At 39.8% G+C, this 21885-nt stretch overlaps 1 protein-coding gene across 1 annotated transcript in view; it reads left to right on the plus strand.

Moving 5' to 3' along the window:
- Positions 1–21434, plus strand: part of Fas (Fas cell surface death receptor) — a 33969-nt gene extending 12535 nt beyond the window's left edge. Inside the window, exons 2-9 of the mRNA XM_031390135.1 lie at positions 4619–4772; positions 10493–10630; positions 11712–11820; positions 13893–13954; positions 14125–14178; positions 14607–14683; positions 15974–15998; positions 20926–21434. Of these exons, the coding sequence (XP_031245995.1) occupies positions 4619–4772; positions 10493–10630; positions 11712–11820; positions 13893–13954; positions 14125–14178; positions 14607–14683; positions 15974–15998; positions 20926–21257 (951 nt within the window). The 3' untranslated portion in view covers positions 21258–21434. The remainder of the gene's footprint in view (positions 1–4618; positions 4773–10492; positions 10631–11711; positions 11821–13892; positions 13955–14124; positions 14179–14606; positions 14684–15973; positions 15999–20925) is intronic.
- The last annotated feature ends 451 nt before the right edge of the window (positions 21435–21885 follow it).

Consider the following 21885-nt stretch of genomic DNA (forward strand, 5'->3'; position numbering starts at 1 on the left):
CACCCTCTCTCACTTATTGGCCCTGGCATTCCCCTACACTGGGGCACAGAACCTTCACAGGGCCGAGGAATTACTCTTATACCTAAACTACACAAAGACGTACCGAAGAAAGAAAATTTCAGGAGACTACTTTTTCTTAGTGAAAATTCCTTCACTCAGATTTCCTATGCCTCCTAGCTTCTTTGAGTTATTTACAAAGTATGATTTCTCCCTGACAAACTCATTACCTTTTTTTTTATTATTATTTATTTTTAGAGACAGTGTTTCTTTGTGTAACTCTGGCTGTCCTGGAACTAGCTCTGTAGACCAGGCTGTCTTCCAACTCAGAGATCCGATTGTCTCTGCCTCCCAAGTGCTGGATTAAAAGCCAGTGCTACCATTGCCTGGCTATATTTCTTTCTTTATTAAGCATTTCCTCCCTGGAGAGGTTAATCTTTTGTGTCACCCTGCACACAGAGTTTTGGTCAGATGTTCTGTAAGTATGAACATTTAAATTGATGCTCTGTGAGTAAAGCTGATAATATAATCCTCTGTATTATGTATAGATACACCCCATTCAGTTGGCTGAACGCGTTAATAAAAAAGCACTGGCCTGCTCATTTCCTCAGTAAGAAAGATTTCGCCCTCAGACTGTCTTAGGACTCGAGATGCAGATTTTCTGGTTGGTGGTCTACACCATCTGATCTGAGGGCTGACACAGCCAATTCTTAAAAATATGACCCATCATCTGCATGCATGTGTGTATATTTTAATACACACACACACATACACACACACACACACAAACACACACACACACACACACACACCTGGTGATAAATTTCCATTTCCTTGGTGACAAATACACTCACTTATATATAGACAATGCTACAAGAGAAAATGTATCTTCCCACTGTTTTTCTTAGGTACTTACCAGACCATGCCTGACACACAGTAGGTACTCAGCAGTACATTTGCTTATTTGATACTTCTTTGACTAGACTGTACAATCAAGGCATCTCTGACTCTAAGAAAGGTGGACATTTAAATAACTTTTGTTTTCCCTTCTTTCCCCTCCTGTCCCCTGTCATAGTTCATCTACTTTCCTGTCATTAATTCATTTTCTGCTTATTCTGCTTGTCAAACAAAACAAAGCAACAACCACCCACTCAGAACATTTAGCTTTGTGTGGGTTTCCTGCCCTATCATGGTTGAAATGCCCCTGTTTCTGCCTGAATGGTTTCAGAGAAATCATTAAATTCTGCAAAGATGACTAAAAGCAAAAAAAAAAAGTAAAATAAAAAAAAAAATTCTTTAAATGCAAACTGTGTGGAGCATAGCTTGCCTTGCCTCTGCCAACAGTCATGAGAGACTGTCTTTTTGGCACCTGACACAATTCAATGATGTTGTGTTAAGTAAGGGACATTTTCAGAAGAGATCAACTTTGCAGTGTGTGAAAGACCACATCTGAGAGGCAGTTGCTGCTGGAATAGTACCGGCTGGGTCGTGTGTCTTCACTCCTCTCCACCACAGAGTTCATATTTCTCGACTCTGGACGTTATTTTGGATAATGTTTCCTCAGTGCCGGGGAAGTAGGGCCTCGTGCACTGTTGGCAGTGTGACACCCTCGAACTCCTTTATAAACAACAACAAAAGCAATCTTTTTATTTTGAGGCGGTCTCCCTATGTTGCTAGGCTGGCACGGAACTCGCTTAGAAGCCCAGCAGAACTTGTGGCCTCAGCCCGAGTAACTCGGGCTATAACCCTGTACTACCAGGCTCCCCTGGATGAGTTTTGACTTCCAGTTCAGGACTTTAAAATAAAAGCAGAATGAAGTAGGGGAGAGGCCTATATTTCTTTTAGAATGCTCCAAAAGATAGAATATATGCAAACTTTTCTGAGAAAGCTACTAGTAGCAACAATCCATAAATGCAAGGTGTTTTTCTGCTCTGTTAACTCTAATGTTTATGCACTTATGAATCCCTCAGCTGTTGGTTAAGATTTTCATACCAAAGACAGGCTAAATATCCACAGGGCACATACAATTGGGCATGAAGCTTAGCTTTGTCATTTTGCCCTAGCCTCGACCCTATAAATGACTTCTCTTTGAGATTCAATCTGTATCATTTTCTTGTTTCTACTGAAAAACCAGAATTGACAGGAAAGAAAAGCAATTTTTGCGGACACCAGCCTTACTTCTTACCTCAACTAACATGGCTGATGCTAGGAGTCGTTCCTCTTCCTCCACTCGATGGGTTAGACTCGGTTTTGATCATGGTCACCAAAGAATATTGATTGAATGCTCCTAGCCTTTGAGGTATTTTCCTGATTTGAGAATTCTTTTTCTCTCTTCCTCAAGTCTCCCCAACCCGCCCATGAGTGTATTTGTGTGTGCATGCCTGTGTGTTTATATGTATAAGTGTATGTGTGTGTGCCTGTCTGTCTGTCTGTGTATCAAGTTTGAAGGTCAACATTAGGCATTTCCTTCAATCATTCTTCAACTGCATTTTCTTGAAAGAAGCTTTTCACCTTAGCTAGAGCTTGCTGAGTCACTAGGTTGGTTGGACTTCATGCCCAGGGATTTCCCTGTCTCCCTCTTTTTCCCCAGTGCTGGCACGTGGCTCTTTATGAGGGTTCTGGAGGAACCAACTCAGATCTTCATGCTTACCTCACAAACATTTTACCAACTGGGCTACCACCCAGATCTAGTTCGAAAATTTCCATGTGTTGCCAATTTCTGGAATGTCAAATGGTGTAGTTCATCCCTCATTGGCCAACAGGACTTTGACACAGCCGTAGAGTACAGAACCATAAGAATTTAAAAGGCTTTTGTGCAAAGCCTCACTTATCTGAACAATTCATGTTGGGCATATTTCCCAATAAACTACTATTCCCTAGAGTCCCCAGTTCTGTCACAATAGCTGATGGCTATCCAATCTGAAAGATGACCCAACGTCAACTAGACTAACTGATCTATTGCTTCCGAGAAAGCAAGAGACAGAAACTGCCATTCTCAAAAGAGAAGTTGATGCCAGTAAGTAGAGTTTCTTTAGGCTGCCCTGTTAGAGATGTCCTAAAGCAAAGAGTACAGATTTGAGTGTGTTTTAAAAGCACTAGGCTATGGGTGTAGCTCGGTGGCTCATAACTTGCAAGACTCCATGAGGTCCTGAGTTCAGTTCCCAGTACCACAAAAAGGAAAAATAAAAGGCCAGGCAAATATAAAGTGTGAAACATCCCTGCATATTATCTTCCTATAAAGCACAAATTTATATGCAAGTCTGCCTTTGTAAACTTAACTTCTTCCCATCAATAATTGATTGTATTTATAGTTATCGGAACTTGGCTTAACAAATGTCTGTTGGGTTAAGTTGACAATGCTTTGGGCATGGTGCTGGAATTCTTAGGCTCAATTCTTCTCATCTTTGTAGCACTTTTTATTGTCCTTTACACATAATTCCTCAAGTGCAGAAAGTCAGTCTTATTCTACGTCATGCTCATCATCTCTGAGTACAAGGAAAGAACACTATACTGATAGCTGGAAAACTTTAAGGACACTCTAGTTTTTCCTTTTTCTAGTGAGAAAGTCTCGACATGTCAAATGTTTCCTGGCATTTTAGTCTCACTTTTCCCTATTTGAAATCTGGACATCTATCCCAGAAGAAAATGGGGCTACCACAGAGGATCTAAAATATACTTAGAGAAATCCCAACAAAGGGACCATGCAGCTGTTACCTCTATGAGCTTTAATACATCTTTTTGCTTATTTTTCCAAGGAACTCCAACTCTATAGCTAGCAAAGATAAATTGGAAATAATTTTACTTGGGATTGTGGGTTTATGACTTCAGAAGAAAAGAATTAGATATAGATTTAAAGATTTGTTCTCCATAAAGAAAAGAAATCACACACACACACACACACACACACACACACACACACACACACAGGTGCAAGGGTGAAGAGATTGCTAAGGATTTAGAGAGAACTTTATTATATCCTTGAAACAATGAGACATTGATTCTGTGACTGGGTCACAAGAAGCAAGCACCATACACCGCATAAGAGTCAAGTTTAATCTACGTGACTCCTTTTATCTTCATGATTAACCTGTAAAGACAGAAGATACTAGTTTCATTAACAGGAGAAGAAATCAAAGCACAGAAAAGTCTGTCACTCTTGGTGGTAGAAACTAGGTTTCAAACCCCATTTCCTTTTATTTGTTTTCCCCTCTATTTTGTCCTGGGGACTTAACAGAAACAATACCACCTCTTCCAGGAAACATTTTTACCAGCTACCATGTACTGTGCTTTAAATGCATGGTTCTATTTAATTATCACTACAGACCTGTGAGGCAGTGGGTATTTCTACTGCTCAGATGAAGAATAGGAGACTGTGAGGCAGTTTGGATCCTCAGACCTCCCTTCCACCACCCATGTATGGAACAGTTATGTGGAATCAAAGCTGTGTTTCTAGTGTGGGTTAGAAAAACCTGGGGTTGAACCTGCCAAGCTACAGGGTACCTCTCTCCTGGCAACCACCAGCATGCCTTGGTTTAGCCTTGGTTTAGTGTGTGTGACACATATTTCCCACATTGCTTGGTTCAGAAATCACTAACCTCCTTACTATGCTTCTCTTTTACAGGTGTTTGCTGGCCCACAGTTGACTGTTCATGCTCAAGGCACTGATAGCATCTCCAAGGGTTTGCCGTTGAGGAGGAGTGTTCGTGAAATTGACATCAACTGCTCAGAAGGATTATATCAAGGGGGCCCATTTTGCTGTCAACCGTGCCAACCTGGTAGGTCATATGAAGCATCCAGAGATGAGCATGAGAACCAGGGTGAGGGATTGAGATGTCCTATATGTAAGAATGTGTTGGACTGTTATACAGCTATTGGCAGTGGTATAGGGTAGAGCATTACAAAGAAGGGGAGGGGGACTATAAAATTGTTTTCCAAGCACATTTTTTTCATCTTTATCATATTTGTCTGGGCTGCTTAAGAGGGAACATCATTTACAGATGATGTACATATCTGAAAGGAGAAGATTCATTTTTAGTTCTATTTTTCATGACCTAATAAAAAATTCATATGCGAGGATTAAAAAGCTTAAGTCATTTCAAAGCTGACCATGGTGTGCCTGACTAATTTGAGGGCTTCCTCAACAAGGAACTCCACCCTCAGGGGTATGTGCCCGCTCCTTTCTTCTGTCTGTCTGTCTCTAAAGCTTTCTGGCCTGGCTCTGAAGCCTGCAAAAAAATACATTTGCATTTTACTGCTCAGTAGCCAGATGAACCAGAAAAGCAATGAACAGCAGCCAACAGTTTTTCAAACATTAGTGTTCTGAAATGCAAATCAATTTCAGTTTGGAACTCAAGCACCAGGAAATGAGAGGCTAAGGAAAACATAATTCTGTAAACTTTGTTTCCACTTTCTGCTTAACCACAGTTGCATACAAACATCTGTCTTGGATGCATTGGGAGGATAAGAAGTTGGTGCAGTGGCATATAGGTTTGTTTAATATGTCTCAGGCAATAGACCTCCAAAAAGCTTCCGTAAGTTTTATCATTGGCATCTCAGGCTTGTGGCACTCAAAGTGCACAGCAGGTTCAGGTCATGCACATACAAAGATGATTTTACGAAGCCTAGAAGGGCATGTTCTCCTTATAACCCACTTATACTCTTTTCCAAACAGGAATTGAGAATCATCTACTGACTTTTTTTTTTTTTAAGTTGTCATGGACAAGCAATTTAGCTTATGAGTGTTTAAAATCTGTGTTTTTACTCTGAAAGTTTGATGCAAACTATACTTTACATGCTTCAAATTAAAAATGCAAACTAAATCAAAGGCAATAGGTTTTGCATATTAAGGTTTCTAAAACTTAGTGTTCTTTTTTTACTCTAATTTTGTCTTGTTTGCATTTAAAGGGGGGGATCTCGTCCCTGTTGTTTGGATCTGAGAACTCTCACACCACTGTGGAATGGATATAAATGGTGCAAACATTTAAGAAGGAAAAGGGAACTTGGGTGGAGAACCCAGCAATGTTTTTATTTGTTGACACAATATTGGATTCATTTATCTGGATATACCTTAAAGATTACAAGTATTGTGCCCATGGCATTTCATTTTGATACCCAACAGTGTAGGGTTTGGCATGTAATGGAAGTATTTGCCCTCATAGATTTCAGGAAGTATCCATTGCACTAGGTTTCCACACTGCCTCAAAATGTCCACCAATTCCAGCTCTCTCTCTCCCCAAACTCTCTCCCTCCATTCCTCCCCATCCCCAACCTAATATCTCCCACTCCCATCCCCGCTCATCCCAGTCCACTTGCAAATACATTTTATTTCCCCTTTGCAGGGAGATCCATGTATCTGCTCCTGGAGGCCTCCTCTTTAACTAACATCTCTGGGTCTATGAATTGTAGCTTGATTATCATTTAATTAATAGCTAATATTCAATTATAAGTGAATATATATTTGTGTTCACACAAATATCATATTTGTCTTTCTGGGTCTGGGTTACCTCACTCAGGATGATGTTTTTTTAGTTCCATCAATTTACTCACAGATTTCAAGCCATGAAATTTTTAACAGCTGACTAGTACTCCATTGTGTACACATACCACATCTTTCTTTATCCATTCCTCTATTGATGAACATCTAGGTTGTTAACATTTTCTGGGAATTACAAATAAAGCTGCAGTGAACATGGTTGAGCAAGTGTCCTTGTGGTAGCATGGAGCTTTGTTTGGGGATAGCAAGAGTGGTATAGCTGGATCTTGAGGTAGATTGATTCCCAATTTTCTGAAGAACTGTCATATTGATTTCTGTAGTGCTTGTACAAGTTTACACTCCTGCCAGCAAGGGGAACTCTCTTCCATTAAAATGGAACCATCTAACCAGCATGAACTGTCACTTGTGTTGTTGATCTTAGCCATTCTGACAGATGTAAGATGGAATCTCAAAGGAGTTTTAATTTGCTTTTCCCTGATGGCTAAGGATGTTGAACATTTACTTAAGTGTTTCTCAACCATTTGAGATTCCTGTGTTAATAATTCTCTGTTTAAATCTGTGTCCCAGTTGAAATTGGATTATTTCAAGTTTTTTTGATATCTAGTTTCTTAAGTTCTTCGTATGTTTTGGATATTAGACTTCTATCTGATGTGGAGTTGATAAAAATATTTTCCTGCTCTGTAAGTTGCTGCTTTGTCCAATTGACAGTGTCCTAAGCCTTACAGAAACTTTTCAGTTTCATGAGCTCTCATTTATGATGTTTTTAATTAAGATACACTGTATACATATACAAAATTTTTAAAAATAAGCAAAACTTTAATACTTGAAAAATCTTTATCACAGCTTGATATCCAATAGGATGAATCTAACAGTGAATTTCTTATGTTATACACACACATATATACATACTTACCTGTTGCTTCTATACATGCATGCATGTATGCATATACACACAGTTATTTGTTGCTTCTACTCATGTATGCATGCATGAATATATATTGACATATATAAAGATATATATTTTTGGTTTATTTGTATACATAAACATGCAACAAAATTAGACAATAAATATATCAAGGCAGTTGCAATGTAGGAGCTTTTCATATTTTCTTAGCTTTTCCAAATTTTCTGTAATAAATATGTATGTGGCTATCAGAAAATGATGCATTTTGAAACCTTATGTTCAGGGAAATAACCATTTATTTTTCTTGCATTTTTGTAAATTTTGATTACGTACTTTAGAGGAAAGAATCTGTGGTTAATTGTATCCATATAAAGCGAGGCATGTTCTACAATCTCGCTCATGAGATATTTCAGTTCCCTTAAACAATAGTATCATGCTGCCTGCAGGAAATGCAATGCCTCCTCTACTCTGCTCCCTGCAAAATACCACTGTAAGACTGTCTGCCTCTGAGAGACTATTTTAATTTTGCTCTAGACTCTCATGCTTTACTTCTTAAAAACAGACTTGTTTCTGTTTACTAGAAGGTTATGAAAGGTTGTCCATATTTTCACTTAATAATTGACTTATCAAGTAAATATTGTGCTTCATAAACAGGAATCCTATAAGGTAATTCACCAAGCCCTGCTCTAGGAAACAACATAGATTCCATTTACTGCTGTGTGCATGTTGAGCAGATTTGACTGCGTTTGTCATTTATATTCATGGCTAGAGTTAATTGTTAGTTACACTGTTAATGACTCAGTTTGCTCGTAATGCATTTTGCTACATTTCCCTGTATATTTGCAGCCCTTGCTCTGAGCTCACTGGCCCTAGCTTCCTGCTGCACTGGCTGCAGCTCAGCATCTCTGCCTGAGAGGGTGAAGGTCCTGGAGGCTAATGTCTTTTCTTACTTCTAGAGGGATTTCCCTCAGCTCCTAGAAAGCCCTTAGTGTGCAAGAGGCATTTAATAAACGCCTGTGAAATATGTGACCTTCCCAGAAGGCATTGTTCTATAATGCTTAGTCATAGAAATAGAATGACTTACTTTAATAAATCAAAGATGAATATATATTTCAAATTGTTTGTGATAATGACAAACAATAAACAAGATTTATTAGAGATTTGTGTTTGTCTACAAAAATGTCCTGTGTTCCTGGGCAGAAAAGAAATTGAAAGGGGAGAGAAGAAAACTATGAATATTTATTCTCTAGCCTAGGCATGGTTCTGGCCATAAAGACAGAGAAATCCACATCATTTGCACAACAAAAACTTGAGCTTACAGACACTAAGTGCTCTATTAAAGATTTCACAACTATTTAAATTTTGATCAAGATTTCTAGAAACTTCCAGTGTTCTTTTCCTTAAACTGCATTGTCTATGAGCAGGATTTGTGAACTTTGAAAGATAAAATGAGAATCAGAACACAGTGAGTTTGTTCAGTAATCTCAGTGGCCAAGGACATTCACTCCATGATCTGGCCTCTCCTTTCTTTCACAGAAGTGCATCTGGTCACTCCAATTGACCCTTTCTCCATATGTTCCTGTGGCTAACTATTCTACTAATTTTTTTTTTTTTTTGTCTTTCGAGACAGGGTTTCTCTTGTGTAGCTTTGGCTGTCCTAAAGTTGGATCTGTAGACCAGGCTGGCCTAGATTAAAGGCATGAGCCACCATCACCCAGCTTAACTATCTTACTTTTATAAGAATATTGTTTGGCCTTTTATTTTGAAAGGCTTCCTGGCTTTTTTTTCCTTTTAACTTTCTATTGGTTCTTTGTGAATTTCCTATCATGCGCCCCAATCCCACTCCTCTCCCCCACTTCATATCCACCCTCCACCCTTGCAGCTTCCAGGAGTGGGGGTGGGGAAACTTCTTGTGGAAGCTGTAGTGTGTCAATGTGTCCCACAGTATTTCCTCTTGTCCACTCTTAATTCTTTGCAAATGTTCGTTGCAATGACTCATTGATGTGAGGGATTTGGCTTCTCCTACTGTGTCAATACTGGAACCTCACTGGGACTTCTCAGATATCCTGCTCTTGCCCTGTGTCGTGGAGATACTGTAGTTTGGGGTCTGTGGGACTAGCCTCTAACAGTTCATCCACGAGGTCATTGTTGGGGTGGGCCAATTCCAAGCTCCTGATCTGGGCCTGAGAGGTATCTGAGCTGGTCAGCCTGACAGCTCGACTGCTCTCACACCTTCAGGCCTGGCTCACCCAGGCCAGCTGTACTCTGCTGCCCAGGTGAGGTGCATGGCCAGTTCTCCCGCTCTCATAATCCTCGGGCGAGGACTCCTGTCTGCTGTAGATGGTGATGGACAAGAGAAGGGAAGAGGGTGTCTTTCCTTCGTCTGTGCCACCACTCAGCAGACAAGAGGTAGGACTGGCTCTCCTCCACTCATGCCCTCAGGGCCGGACAGCTCACCTGCATCTCCCGCACCCAGGCCCAGCTCTCTTGTGTTGCCCAGGCAAGGTGCAGGACCGGCTCTCCCAAGGGCAGCAGCAGGTGAAGGGCACGGACAGATCTTCTCTTGTGAGCCTGTTGGGGTCCACCTCTTCAGCCTGCCACCAGAGTCTGTGCAAAGGGAGGGGAGGGGAATCTCTCCTTTGTTGAAGCCACCACACAGCAGACAAGAGACAGGGCTGGTTCTCCCACATGCACACTCTCCCTCATCCATAACTCCCACATCGTGAGTCAGCTCTACTGTGCTGCCCAGGGGAGATGTAGTGTGTGCTCTGCTGAGTGCCACAGGTGGTGAGGGGCAAGTGGGTATCTCTCCCTGCTGGCTCTTGATGTGATATTTTTCCCTAAATAGCTATCTGTCTTTTACATCGCATTTGCATATAATCAGCCTAACACACGTCTCCTAATGTTAAGATTCTTTATTATCCTCCTTACATACTTTGCCTGATGTTCACACGGAGACTGCCCCAACTCCAGAAATTCAATTTCTTCCTTTCTCTCTTTCTCTTTTTCTTTCTTTCTCTTCCTTTCTTCCTTTCTTCCTTCCTTTCCTCCTTCCTTCCTTCCTTTCTTTACTTATTTATTTATTTTTTTCATGATAGGTGAACGTAAAGTTAAGGACTGCACAAAAAGTGGGGGTGCACCAACCTGCATTCCCTGCACAGAGGGGAAGGAGTACATGGACAAGAAACATTATTCTGATAAATGCAGAAGATGCACATTGTGTGATGAAGGGCATGGTATGTATCTAGGATGCCATTTAGAGAGGCCGATCCTGAGTCTCCATGTAGAACCATGCATGATACAGTTTGAGACTGGGACTTACCCTGGTCTACGCTGGCATATAGGAAGGAGCAAAATGAGGCTAGCTGGGCAATGTGGAGCCATCTCTTAAGGTAGTAATCGGTTGTAAAGGCCTTCTCAGGGATTCTTCCAAATGGAAGCAAGAACTAAATAAGTGGATGAAGGGAGGTCCACTAGCTGCAATCCAAGCCACCCATAGAAACCTCTCCCCCTCTACTTGTATTTAAATTTGTCTGTGGTTCTTGTTCATGGCCTTACGAAGAAACCCAAGATGTGTGGAGGATGTCCCCTCATCTTTAGGAATCCTGTTTGTCATCACTCTACTTGGGGACCTGAATTTTTGTAGCTATTTTCAATCTCTTCTCAAGGCCAGGATGGATTTTAAGAAATGACAGAAACGATGGTACTTTGGTGGGACATCAAAAAAAACTCTAGGTATCAGATTTTAAAGCTCTCTCCCTCCTCTCTCTCTCTCTCTCTCTCTTTTTTTTAAAGGCATAGAGCTTTTACATCAGTCTGTAAAGAAGTGATGCAGAATCCTGGCTATACATTAAAGCTGTACCAGGAGGTGTTGAAATCCTAATGCTTAGGTCTCAGCTCACCATCAAGTCAGAACCTCCAAGTGTGGCCTGAACATTTGTCTGATAAAGCCTAGTTTAGGCTTATCATGAAGCATGATGATGATGGTGGTGGTGGTGGTGATGATGATGATGATGGTGGTGGTGTTTCCAGACCATGTATTTAAGGAGCAAGGCTCTCTATTAAAGACATCTAAGGATGGTAGAGAGTGCCTGGCCTTCTGGATTATCTATCCACTAACTCCTAAATGCTAACTTTTTCACACGAGTACTTCTTTTTTGTTAGTAAACATTGTTACTAACATGATAGTGTAATAGTTATATTTAAAATAAAATCTATGCAGCCCCTGGCCATTTTTTTCACCACTTATTTTTAACTAGCTACTACAATTAAAACTTTATAAACTTTATAAATTTTAAAATTTTTATAAATTTCCAGGTTTAGAAGTGGAAACAAACTGCACCCGGACGCAGGATACCAAGTGCAAGTGCAAACCAAACTTCTACTGCGATTCTTCTGGCTGCGAACACTGTGATCCCTGCACCTTGTAAGTTTTAGTATTCGGTGCTTAAGACACTAGCCACGACATGGAACATCCTGCCATCCTAGAGTAGACCACGCTGGATGAGAGTTCGGAACCGAGTTCTATTCTGAGTGAGAGTTCAGAACTGAGTTCTGTTCTGAATGAGACTTCGGAACGGAGTTCTATTCTATTCTCTTTTCCTTCTGCTCAGATGGCACCAATCAGCACTGAACACCACTGAGCACCTTTACCAAAACCATCCTGTTCAAGTGCCATTGCTAGCCGCTTATGGTTGTGATGGGAGACATGTGACTGTCATCAAGGTTTAGGTTCTAGGGCAAAGATACCCAAAAGGAAAAAAATAAGGGCAACCAATGCCTATTGCATGTCAGCTCCTTATGGTGTATGGCAAACATAAGACATTTGTGCTCAGATGGAAGTCCTTTTGACTCTGAAAGGTGGGAGTCTGGAGGAGGCAAGAAAATGGATTAGCAGCTGCAAGTGGGTGGGAAGTGTGTTCAGGCAGAGAACAACAGCTTTAAGGAGGCAGAAGAAGCTCCTATATCTCTTAGAAGATAGAAAAGCCTGGGGGTGGGGGGTGAAGTTGGATAAGGACTTTGCGTTGATGCTAAGGGGCTCACTTTTGACTCAAATTTGGAAAATCTGGTTGTACAGCTCACTTGTCTGCTGATTAATTGGGCTAGTTTGAGCAGTTCACTTAACCTGTCTGGACTTCAGTTTTCTCACTCATGAAATGAAAAGAATATTTAATGAACTCCGGGCACTTGCCACATTTCTCTGGAGACCCACACTAGGTAATATATTTTGCAAACACAGCTTTTGCCAATGGGCGGGTACACGGTAGTGGTAGAGCACTTATCCATCATGGGCCAGGAGTCTCAGGGTTTGATTCCAGGCAGTGAGAGGAAAGTAGCTTTTGTTTTGTAGGGGGGCTGGCATTGTACAGAATGTTTAGGACTGCTAATTCCTTGGTATTCCTTAAACCTGTAACTCACCTTTGGAGCCTTCTGGCTGTTCATCTAATACTAAATGTATTAATACTAGATGCATTGGAGGCATCCTGATGCTCTATATTTTACTATTAGGAAAAGCATTTGAGTTGCCTCCCTCTCCAGCCCCAAGTGTCTGAGAGTAATGAGAAGAAAGGTATGGATTGTGGGAAAGTAGCTAACTGAGTTCAGCAATAACACAATAATAGCTCCATTCACTTTATAATCACGATTTAATTTTCTTCTCACTGGCACTCTTTCGGGTAGATAGCGTAATTATCTCTGTGCTGTTGGTGAGATTTCAGGCTCCTGCAGGTCAACTGCTTCCCCACCCTTGCCTGCTAAGGCTTCAGGAAAAGGTGGGTTGTGAACCTGCAGAGTTTAGCTAACTGAAGAAAATCCCACAAGTGCCTCTTGACTGCCCTGATCACTCCATGCTGAGGCCCTGGGCAACCTCTTAGGTGTTTTAAAACTACCTGCAGGCAGTTTTAAGGGTTTTTAAAACATTTTTTATTGAAAATGTTCTTGATAAGTTATTCTTTAATAGCTTATTTTTAGCGCTTTTATCTTAAAGAATTCAATGTGTTACCAATTTAGTTTATTTTTATCTATCCCCTTCTTTTGTATATCAGTATTTTGTTACTTTTTAAAACCCTCGATATCATTAAGACTTTTGTTTTTAGTTTTTAAATATGGGGGTACAAGGATATGCAGTGACTGCGGTGCTGGGGAGGGCCAGAAGATGCTGCTGGACGCCCTGGAGCTGCAATTAGAGAAGACCGTGAGCTGTTTGGTGTGGGTTCTGGGAGCTACACCATCTTCTTCATGGGCAGCCAATGCTCCTAATCACTGAGCCGTTTCTCCAACTCCTATATCTTAAAGTAGATTTAACATTTTCAACCAAACACTCAGTCACACTCCTTAGTTTGTGTGAATTTTAGATGGCGATCTAGAAATATCTGAAAGGAAATAAATGCCAGAACCGAGAAGACAGATAAAAGGATCCCTAATCTGTAATGTATGTTGGAAAAATGGGGAAGGAAATCTACCCAGGCCTTCTGAATTTCTTCTGCCTGTTCCCCCTAGGTGTGAACATGGAGTCCTTGAGCAGTGCACAGCAACCAGCAATACCAAATGCAGGATAAAACGTAATCACTTGTTTTTATGACTACATTCATTTCTCATTCCCATTCTCACATGTCAAAATAAAAAGATCATTGGTTTATTATTGATTGAAAGAACAGAGATCTGTCTTATCTAAAAAAAAAAAAAAAAAAAAAAACCACTTAATTTCATATAAAATATCCAATATTTCCAGGTTCCAGAAATCACCTCTGGTTGTATGCCATCTTTCTTTGGGCAATACCACTTGGTAAGTCCTCCATTTGTTCAAAATTAAATTTAAAAAGTTTGAAAGCCAGGCACTGTGTTATAATGACACCCAGAAAACCCGGCCTTCTCTGTGCCTGTCCTCCCTCCACAACCTGTTTACTTTAGTGGTTATTATTTTTTTTTTAAATCACTTCTTTTTATTTTGTGTCTTTAATTTAAAATGTATGAGAACATATTTAGTTCAATAACGTCAGTAGTTCAGGGAAAGCTGGGTACCGTCAGAGTTACTGTGGAAGAGCAACTCAAAGCCTAGTGATGATAAGATACATCAACTTTCAGTCACTTGGAATCTTCTAATCTTTCCTGTGTTGCTGGAACAAGTAACTGTCTTGTCAATTCAGTTCTCGTAGTGTGAGGCTTTCCTAAGAATGGCATTCGAGTCTGACAGAAATCTCTTTGATCTTTCAGTGGGTGTTTGTGCATATGTATGTCAAAAGTACTGGAAAAGGCATCACAATGACCCTGAATCTGGAATCCCAAGTCCTGTGAGTATGCAAGTGCAGATCAGCTTTCTCAAAACAACAACCAATTAGCACGTTCTTTAAAATAAATATGTATTCCTCCATGCCCATGTTAGGAAAACATTAATAATGAATTAACACACCGCAGCTAATTTATTAGTAAGTTTTTGTGGGGTGCTACACAAAAGGGTCTGCCTCCTATGCTCATTTGGGTCTAGATGGACCTGGATCTGACCTGTCTACTTCTTTCTCAAATAGAAGACCATCCCTGCTCTCTATTGAGCTGCTGCACAATAAAGCGTGGTATTGGGAAAGATAACGGAACTTGTTAAAGACTCTTACCAGAGCTCAATAAGGGAAGCAGTTGTTTTCTGACCCCTGTTGACCCAGATGAGCGTTCAAAGTCACCAGCAGATTTGATCAACCAGTGTTCATAGGTTGCCTTCAGCATTTACAATTGATATTCATCAAGATTGCTGTCAATCTACTGGCTGCTTCCAGGGAATGCTGTTAGACTGTATTATCCCAGCACTCATGCACACATGCATCATTGTGGGTGGGGACACCATTAAGAAGCACAGTTTACGATTAAAGCCGTGCATTAAAGTTAGCTTGTAAAAATATGATTGTGCGTGAGTCCCAGGTATAGTTGGGTTGTTTGCATCGATTTCCCAAAAAGGGGCATGAGGAGGCTAGATGTCAGGAAACAGATTGAATAGTTTTAAATAGCCTCAAAGTATATTGTTAACTTGGTTGAAATAGTTGGGTTTCTGAAGGTGAGCTTACAAGAGATCCTTACTAGAGTAAAATGAATCCTTATAAGGTTTTACATAAATACTGGAAGGAGCAATGGAGGAGCATGGAACCCTACCAGTGTGAGCTGGGCAGGGTTGTGTAGAGTTCCCCATTTCATGGAAATGCCATTGGCCAAAGCATGGGACTCGAATTTCCAACCCCCAGCAAAGATTTTGCTCCTAAAATCCACCCAACAAGCCAGGCCATGGTGGCACACACCTTTGATCCTAGCACTTGGGACAGAGGCAGACAGATTTCTGAGTTCAAGGCCAGCCTGGTCTACAGAGTGAGTTACAGGACAACCAGGACTGCACAGAGAAACCAAAAAAAAAGGCTGTCTCAAAAAAAAAATCCACCTAACAGCCACCGTATAGCTCTTTCCAGCTGGCCATATATATGTTTTATATACATACATAATCTCAGGCAATTGTATGATATTTCCTTCTGGATTTAAAAAAAAGTTAAATGATGTGCATGTATGCTTTTTTTCTCTCTCTGCCTCTGTTTTTTTCTTCCCAGGAAAGGATACCAATGATTATCTCAAGTAAGTCTTTCCATTATTTTATTTCACAGAAGTGGTTTTCTTTATCAGAATAAGCCTAAATCGGAACAAGCTCTAAGATTTTAGAGTGAAATAATGTTTGAATTTCAGTGACATTGTATGCTTTCCTGTTATTTGAACTTTCAGTTCTATCAAAGGCTTAAATTAATAGCAGTCTCAGTTTAAAATATACTAAGAAGTGATAAAATAGTATATTATGAGAGGTTTAAGAAAAACATTTTCATAATCAGTTAGCTGTATCACAGGACACCTTGGAACCTGATCAAATGGAACCATAAACTCTATACATGTTCACATCTCTGCAACAACACGTCCAATTCTGTTCCATCCTGTCCCTTGACCTGTGACTTAGACATAGGATAAACTGACCTTTAAGGTTTGTGGGTTTGATCATCAAGTCTCTACGGAGCATTATAGGTGATCATTTTTTTAAGCTTCTGATTTTTTTCTTTAGAATGAACACATTTTTTTTATTTAATTAAGAAAAGCCTGTTCCAAACATCAGAAGTCTCTATACAATCCTCTGCATATAAAATTAGGTCATTTAAAGTATTCTCCACATTGAAATTCTATAGGTAGTTCAGCAATTAAGAGTATTTGCTGCTCTTGTAGGAGACCTGAATTTGATTCCTAACATCCTCATAAGTGTCTCAGTACCATTTGTAACTCCAGTTCTAAGAGATGTGACTCCTTGTTTTGATTCTGTGGGCACCATGCATGCATATGACACAGACATACATTCAGACAAAACACAAGCATGCACACACACACATACAAACACACACACATACACACACATGCACACACACATACACACATACACACATACACACATATATACACACACATATACACACACATACACACACATACACACACACGTACACACATACACACACATATACACACACATACACACACACATACACACACATGCACACACACATACACACATACACACATATATACACACACATATACACACACATACACACACACGTACATGCACACATACACACACACACACAGTGGGTGAGGGAGGGAGAGAGAAAGAGGTGAGGAAGGGAGGGGAGGACGGAGAGAGAAAGAGGTAAGGAAGGGAAGGGAGGAGGGAGAGAACTAAAAAAAAAAAATCCTGGACCCATGTTATACTTGCATTTGAATTCATATTTGGAGGGAGTTTAGTTTTGCATGAATTTGTGTGTGTTTTTTTTAAATGAGATACAATGGAAAGAATGTTTAAAATGTGCAATATGATGTTTTTTTTAGTCATCAAAATAATTTAAAATAATTAAATGCCTCTTAAATATACATGATATCTTCTAAAGCTAAAAGTAATAAGCACTCAACCAATTTTCAAAGTCTATTTGGAACATTAAACATGATAGAAGTAGAAAAACATCTCTTATGAAGTCCTCTATGAAAGGAAATTTGTGACAAGTTCCTGATTAGACAGAAACCATTCCATCTACAAGAGAGAATACACAGTGTAACTGTGGCTTTATAGAATGAACTGGGTAGTGTTCCTTCTGTTTCTATGTGGAATAGTTTGAAGAGTATTGGTATTAGGTCTTCTTTGAAGGTCTGATAGAATTCTGCACTAAACTTATCTGGTCCTGGGCTTCTTTTGGTTGGGGGGACTTTTAATGCCTGCTTCTATTCCTTTAGAGGTTATGGGACTATTTAGATGGTCTATCTGACCTGATTTAACTTTGATACCTGGTATCTGTCTAGAAAATTGTCCATTTCATCAAGATTTTCCAGTTTTGTTGAATATAGGCGTTTGTAGTAGGATCTGATGATTTTTTTTTTTAAATTTCTTCAGTTTCTGTTGTTAGACCTCCCTTTTCATTTTTGATTTTGTTAGTTTGGATACTGTCTCTGTGCCCTCTGGTTAGTCTGGCTAAGTGTTTATCTATCTCGTTGATTTTTTTCAAAGAATCACATACTGGTTTTATTGATTCTTTGTATAGTTCTTTTTGTTTCTACTTGGTTGATTTCAGCCCTGTTTGATTATTTCCTGCCATCTACTCCTTTTGGGTGTATTTGCTTCTTTTTGTTCTAGGGCTTTCAGGTATGCTGTTAAGCTTTCTCCAGTTTCTTTCTCTCTCTCTCTCTCTCTCTTTCTTTCTTTCTTTCTTTCTTTCTTTTTTTTTTTTTTTTTTTTTTTTTTTTTTTTTTTTTTTTTTTTTTTTTTGAGACAGGGTTTCTCTGTATAGCCCTGGCTGTCCTGGAACTCACTCTGTAGACAATGCTGGCCTCGAACTCAGAAATCCACCTGCCTCTGCCTCCCAAGTGTTGGGATTAAAGGCGTGTGCTACTACCACCTGGCTCCAGTTTCTTTTGGAGGCACTCAGAGCTGAGTTTTCCTCTTAGCACTGCTTTCATTGTATCCCATAAGTTTGGGTATACTGTGCCTTGATCTCATTAAATTCTAAAATGTCTTTCGTTTCTTTTTTTATTTCTTCCTTGACCAAGTTATCATTGAGTAGGGCGTTGTTCAGCTTCCATGTGTATGTGGGCTTTCTGTTTTTGTTGCTATTGAAGACTAGCCTTAGTCTGTAGTGATCTGATATGATGCATGGGGTTATCTTAATCTTCTTGTATCTGTTGAGGCCTGTTTTGTGACCAATTATATGGTTAATTTTGGAGACAGTACCATGAAGTGTTGAGAAGAAAATATGTATATTCTCTTGCTTTAGGATGAAATGTTCTATATATACCTGTTAAATCCATTTGATCCATAGCTTCTCTTAGTCTCACTGTGTCTCTGTTTAGTTTGAATTTCCCTGATCTGTCCATTGATGAGAATGGGGTATTGAAGTCTCTCACTATTACCACACTATTACAATGTGTGCTTTGAACTTTAGTAAAGTTTCTTTTATGAATGTGGGTGCTCTTGCATTTGGAGCATAGATGTTCACAATTGAGAGTTCATCTTGGTAGATTTTTCCTTTGATGAGTATTACGTGTCCTTACTTATCCTTTTTGATGACTTTTAGTTGAAAGTTGATTTTATCCGATATTAGAATAGGCTACTCTAGCTTGTTTCTTGGGGCAGTTTGCTTGGACTTTACTCTGAGGTAGTGTCTGTGTCTTTCTCACTAAAGTGTGTTTCCTGTGTGCAGCAAAATGCTGGCTCCTGTTTATATATCCAGTTTGTTAGTCTATGTCTTTTTATTGGGGAATTGAGTCCATTGATGTTAAGAGATATTAAGAAATAGTGATTGTTCCTTCCTGTTATTTTTTATGTTATTTTTATGTTTGTATGGCTATCTTCTTTTGAGTTTGTTGAAAGAAGATTACTTTCTTGCTTCTTCTAAGGTGTAGTTTCCCTCCTTATGTTGGTGTTTTCCATCTATTATCCTTTGTAGGACTGGATTTGTGGAAAGATATTGTGTAAATTTGTTTTTGTCATGAAATATTTTGTTTTCTCCATCTATGGTAACTGAGAGTTTTGTTGAGTATAGTAGCCTGGACTGGCATTTGTGTTCTCTTAGGGTCTGTATGACATCTGCCAAGGATTATCTAGCTTTCATAGTCTCTGGTGAGAAGTCTGGTGTAATTCTGATAGGTCTGCCTTTGTATGTTATTTGACCTTTTTCCCTTACTGCTTTTAAGATTCTTTCTTTGTTTAGTGCACTTGATGTTTTGATTATTATGTGATGGGAGGATTTTCTTTTCTGGTCCAGACTATTTGGAGTTCTGTAGGCTTCTGGTATGTTCACGGGCATCTCTTTCTTTAGGTTAGGGAAGTTTTCTTCTATAATTTTGTTGAAGATATTTACTGGCCCTTTAAGTTGGGAATCTTCACTCTCTTCTATACCTATTATCTTTAGGTTTGGTCTTCTCATTGTGCCCTGGATTTCCTGGATGTTTTGGGTTAGGAGCATTTTGCATTTTGTGTTTTCTTTGACTGTTGTGTCAATGTTTTCTAAGGTATCTTCTGCCTCTGAGATTCTCTCTTCTATCTCTTGTATTCTGTTGGTGATGCTTGCATCTATGACTCTTGATTTCTTTCCTAGGTTTTGTATCTCCAGGGTTGTCTCTCTTTCTGTTTTCTTTATTGTTTCTATTTCCATTTTTAGATTCTGGATGGTTTTGCTTATTTCCTTCACCTGTTTGATTATGTTTTCCTGTATTTCTTTAAGGGAGTTCCTTATGTCCTTCTTAAAGTCCTCTATCATCATCATCTTGAGATGTGATTTTAAATCAGAGTCTTGCTTTTCTGCTGTGTTGGGGTATCCAGGGCTTGCTGTAGTGGGAGAACTAGGTTCTGATGATGCCAGGTAGCCTTGGATTTTGTTGCTTATGTTCTTGCCCTTGCTTATGTTGCCTCTCTACGTCTGGTTATCTCTGATGTTTGCTGGTCTTGTTATCTCTGAGTGTGGCTTGTCCCTCCTGCAAGCCTGTGTGTCAGTACTCCTGGGAGACCAGTTCTTTCTGGGAGGAATTTGGATATGGAAAGCTGTTGCACAAGGTCAGTTGTGGGGTGCAGACAGAAACCAAAGGATCCTGTCCCCAGCTGTTCCTTGGTTCCTGTGTCCTGATGGCTCTGGGCAGGTCCCTCTTGGGCCAGGAATTTGAGCAGAAGTGGTGGTCTTACCTGAGCTCACGGGTGTGTCCGCACTCCTGGGAGACTTCTTGACAGTATTTGCATATGGAGTGCTATGGGGCAGAATCAGCTTCCAGTACAGACCAAGCTTCTGATTTTATAAATGAGGTAAGAAGACTTAAAGATGCCATGTATCACGTCTGACTCAGAGAGTGAACTATAGTAGCTTCAGCAAGTTTGGGAGGACAATTCAAGCTTACCCTAGAGGACTCACCTAGGGGAGTTGGGAACTTGGCTTCTGTAATGGGAATTTCCCTAGACAGACATTTTCAAAGACTATTTGATATTTTTCAGATGCTAGTTTGAGTAGATACATCCCAAGAATTGCTGAAGAAATGAAAATCTGTGACGTTAAAAAATTTGCTCGGGAAAATAAGATACCAGAAAGCAAGATAGATGAGATTAAGTATAACAGCCCCCAAGACACAGCTGAGCAGAAAATCCAGCTGCTCCAGTTCTGGTACCAATCTCATGGGAAGAGTGGTGCATATCAAGATTTAATCCAGGGTCTTAAAAAAGCCAAATGTCACACCATAGTAGAGAAAGTTCAGGCCATGGTCCAGAAAGACCTTGAAAACTTAACCTCAGACATCAGAAATGAAAATGAAGGACAACATCTGGAGTAAAAACTACCTCAGTTCCAGCCATGAAGAAAGGAGAGAGTCTGCCACCCATGATGGGCACAAAATGGATGCCAACTGTATCAACGCTGAAGACCTTCCACTGATGGACAGTTCTTTTCCACTATATATGGAAATGTATAATAGAAGAAATATTTTTTAAATTAAAGTATCTTTTTTGCATTTCTAGTTCCCTGTTGTCTTGCTTGTTATTTCATTTTTCTTTACTCTAGATGACCGCTTAATGTCTTAAATGTTACCTGTTCAATGAATCCTTAAAGCTTGATTTGATCTCTTAGTAGGAAATTCCTTTGCTAAGCCTTTTAAAAGTAGTTAAACAATTCATTCCATGGCTGTTGCTGTCAATAATACTTCAGCTTGGCAGATGTTTGATATTCTTGAGGAATCTGACTATGGTGGACTCAAAAGTGCATTTAAGCAGAAAGATTGCATGGCTTGGAGATTTACCTACAGCTTTCTCTGAGGGATGACAGTCTTGGCTGTCTTGTCCAGCTTTCTAGTTGGACAGAGCAGAAGGTCAAACCCAGTAGAGCTGAGCAATGGAACTCCCACATTTTAAGGTGAAATTGAGCATGAGGATATCTTGTGCCTACTTTGATGGATTTGAACTTGA

This window comes from Mastomys coucha, unplaced genomic scaffold, assembly GCF_008632895.1.
Source record: "Mastomys coucha isolate ucsf_1 unplaced genomic scaffold, UCSF_Mcou_1 pScaffold21, whole genome shotgun sequence".
In the NCBI taxonomy this organism is placed as follows: Eukaryota; Metazoa; Chordata; class Mammalia; order Rodentia; family Muridae; genus Mastomys; species Mastomys coucha.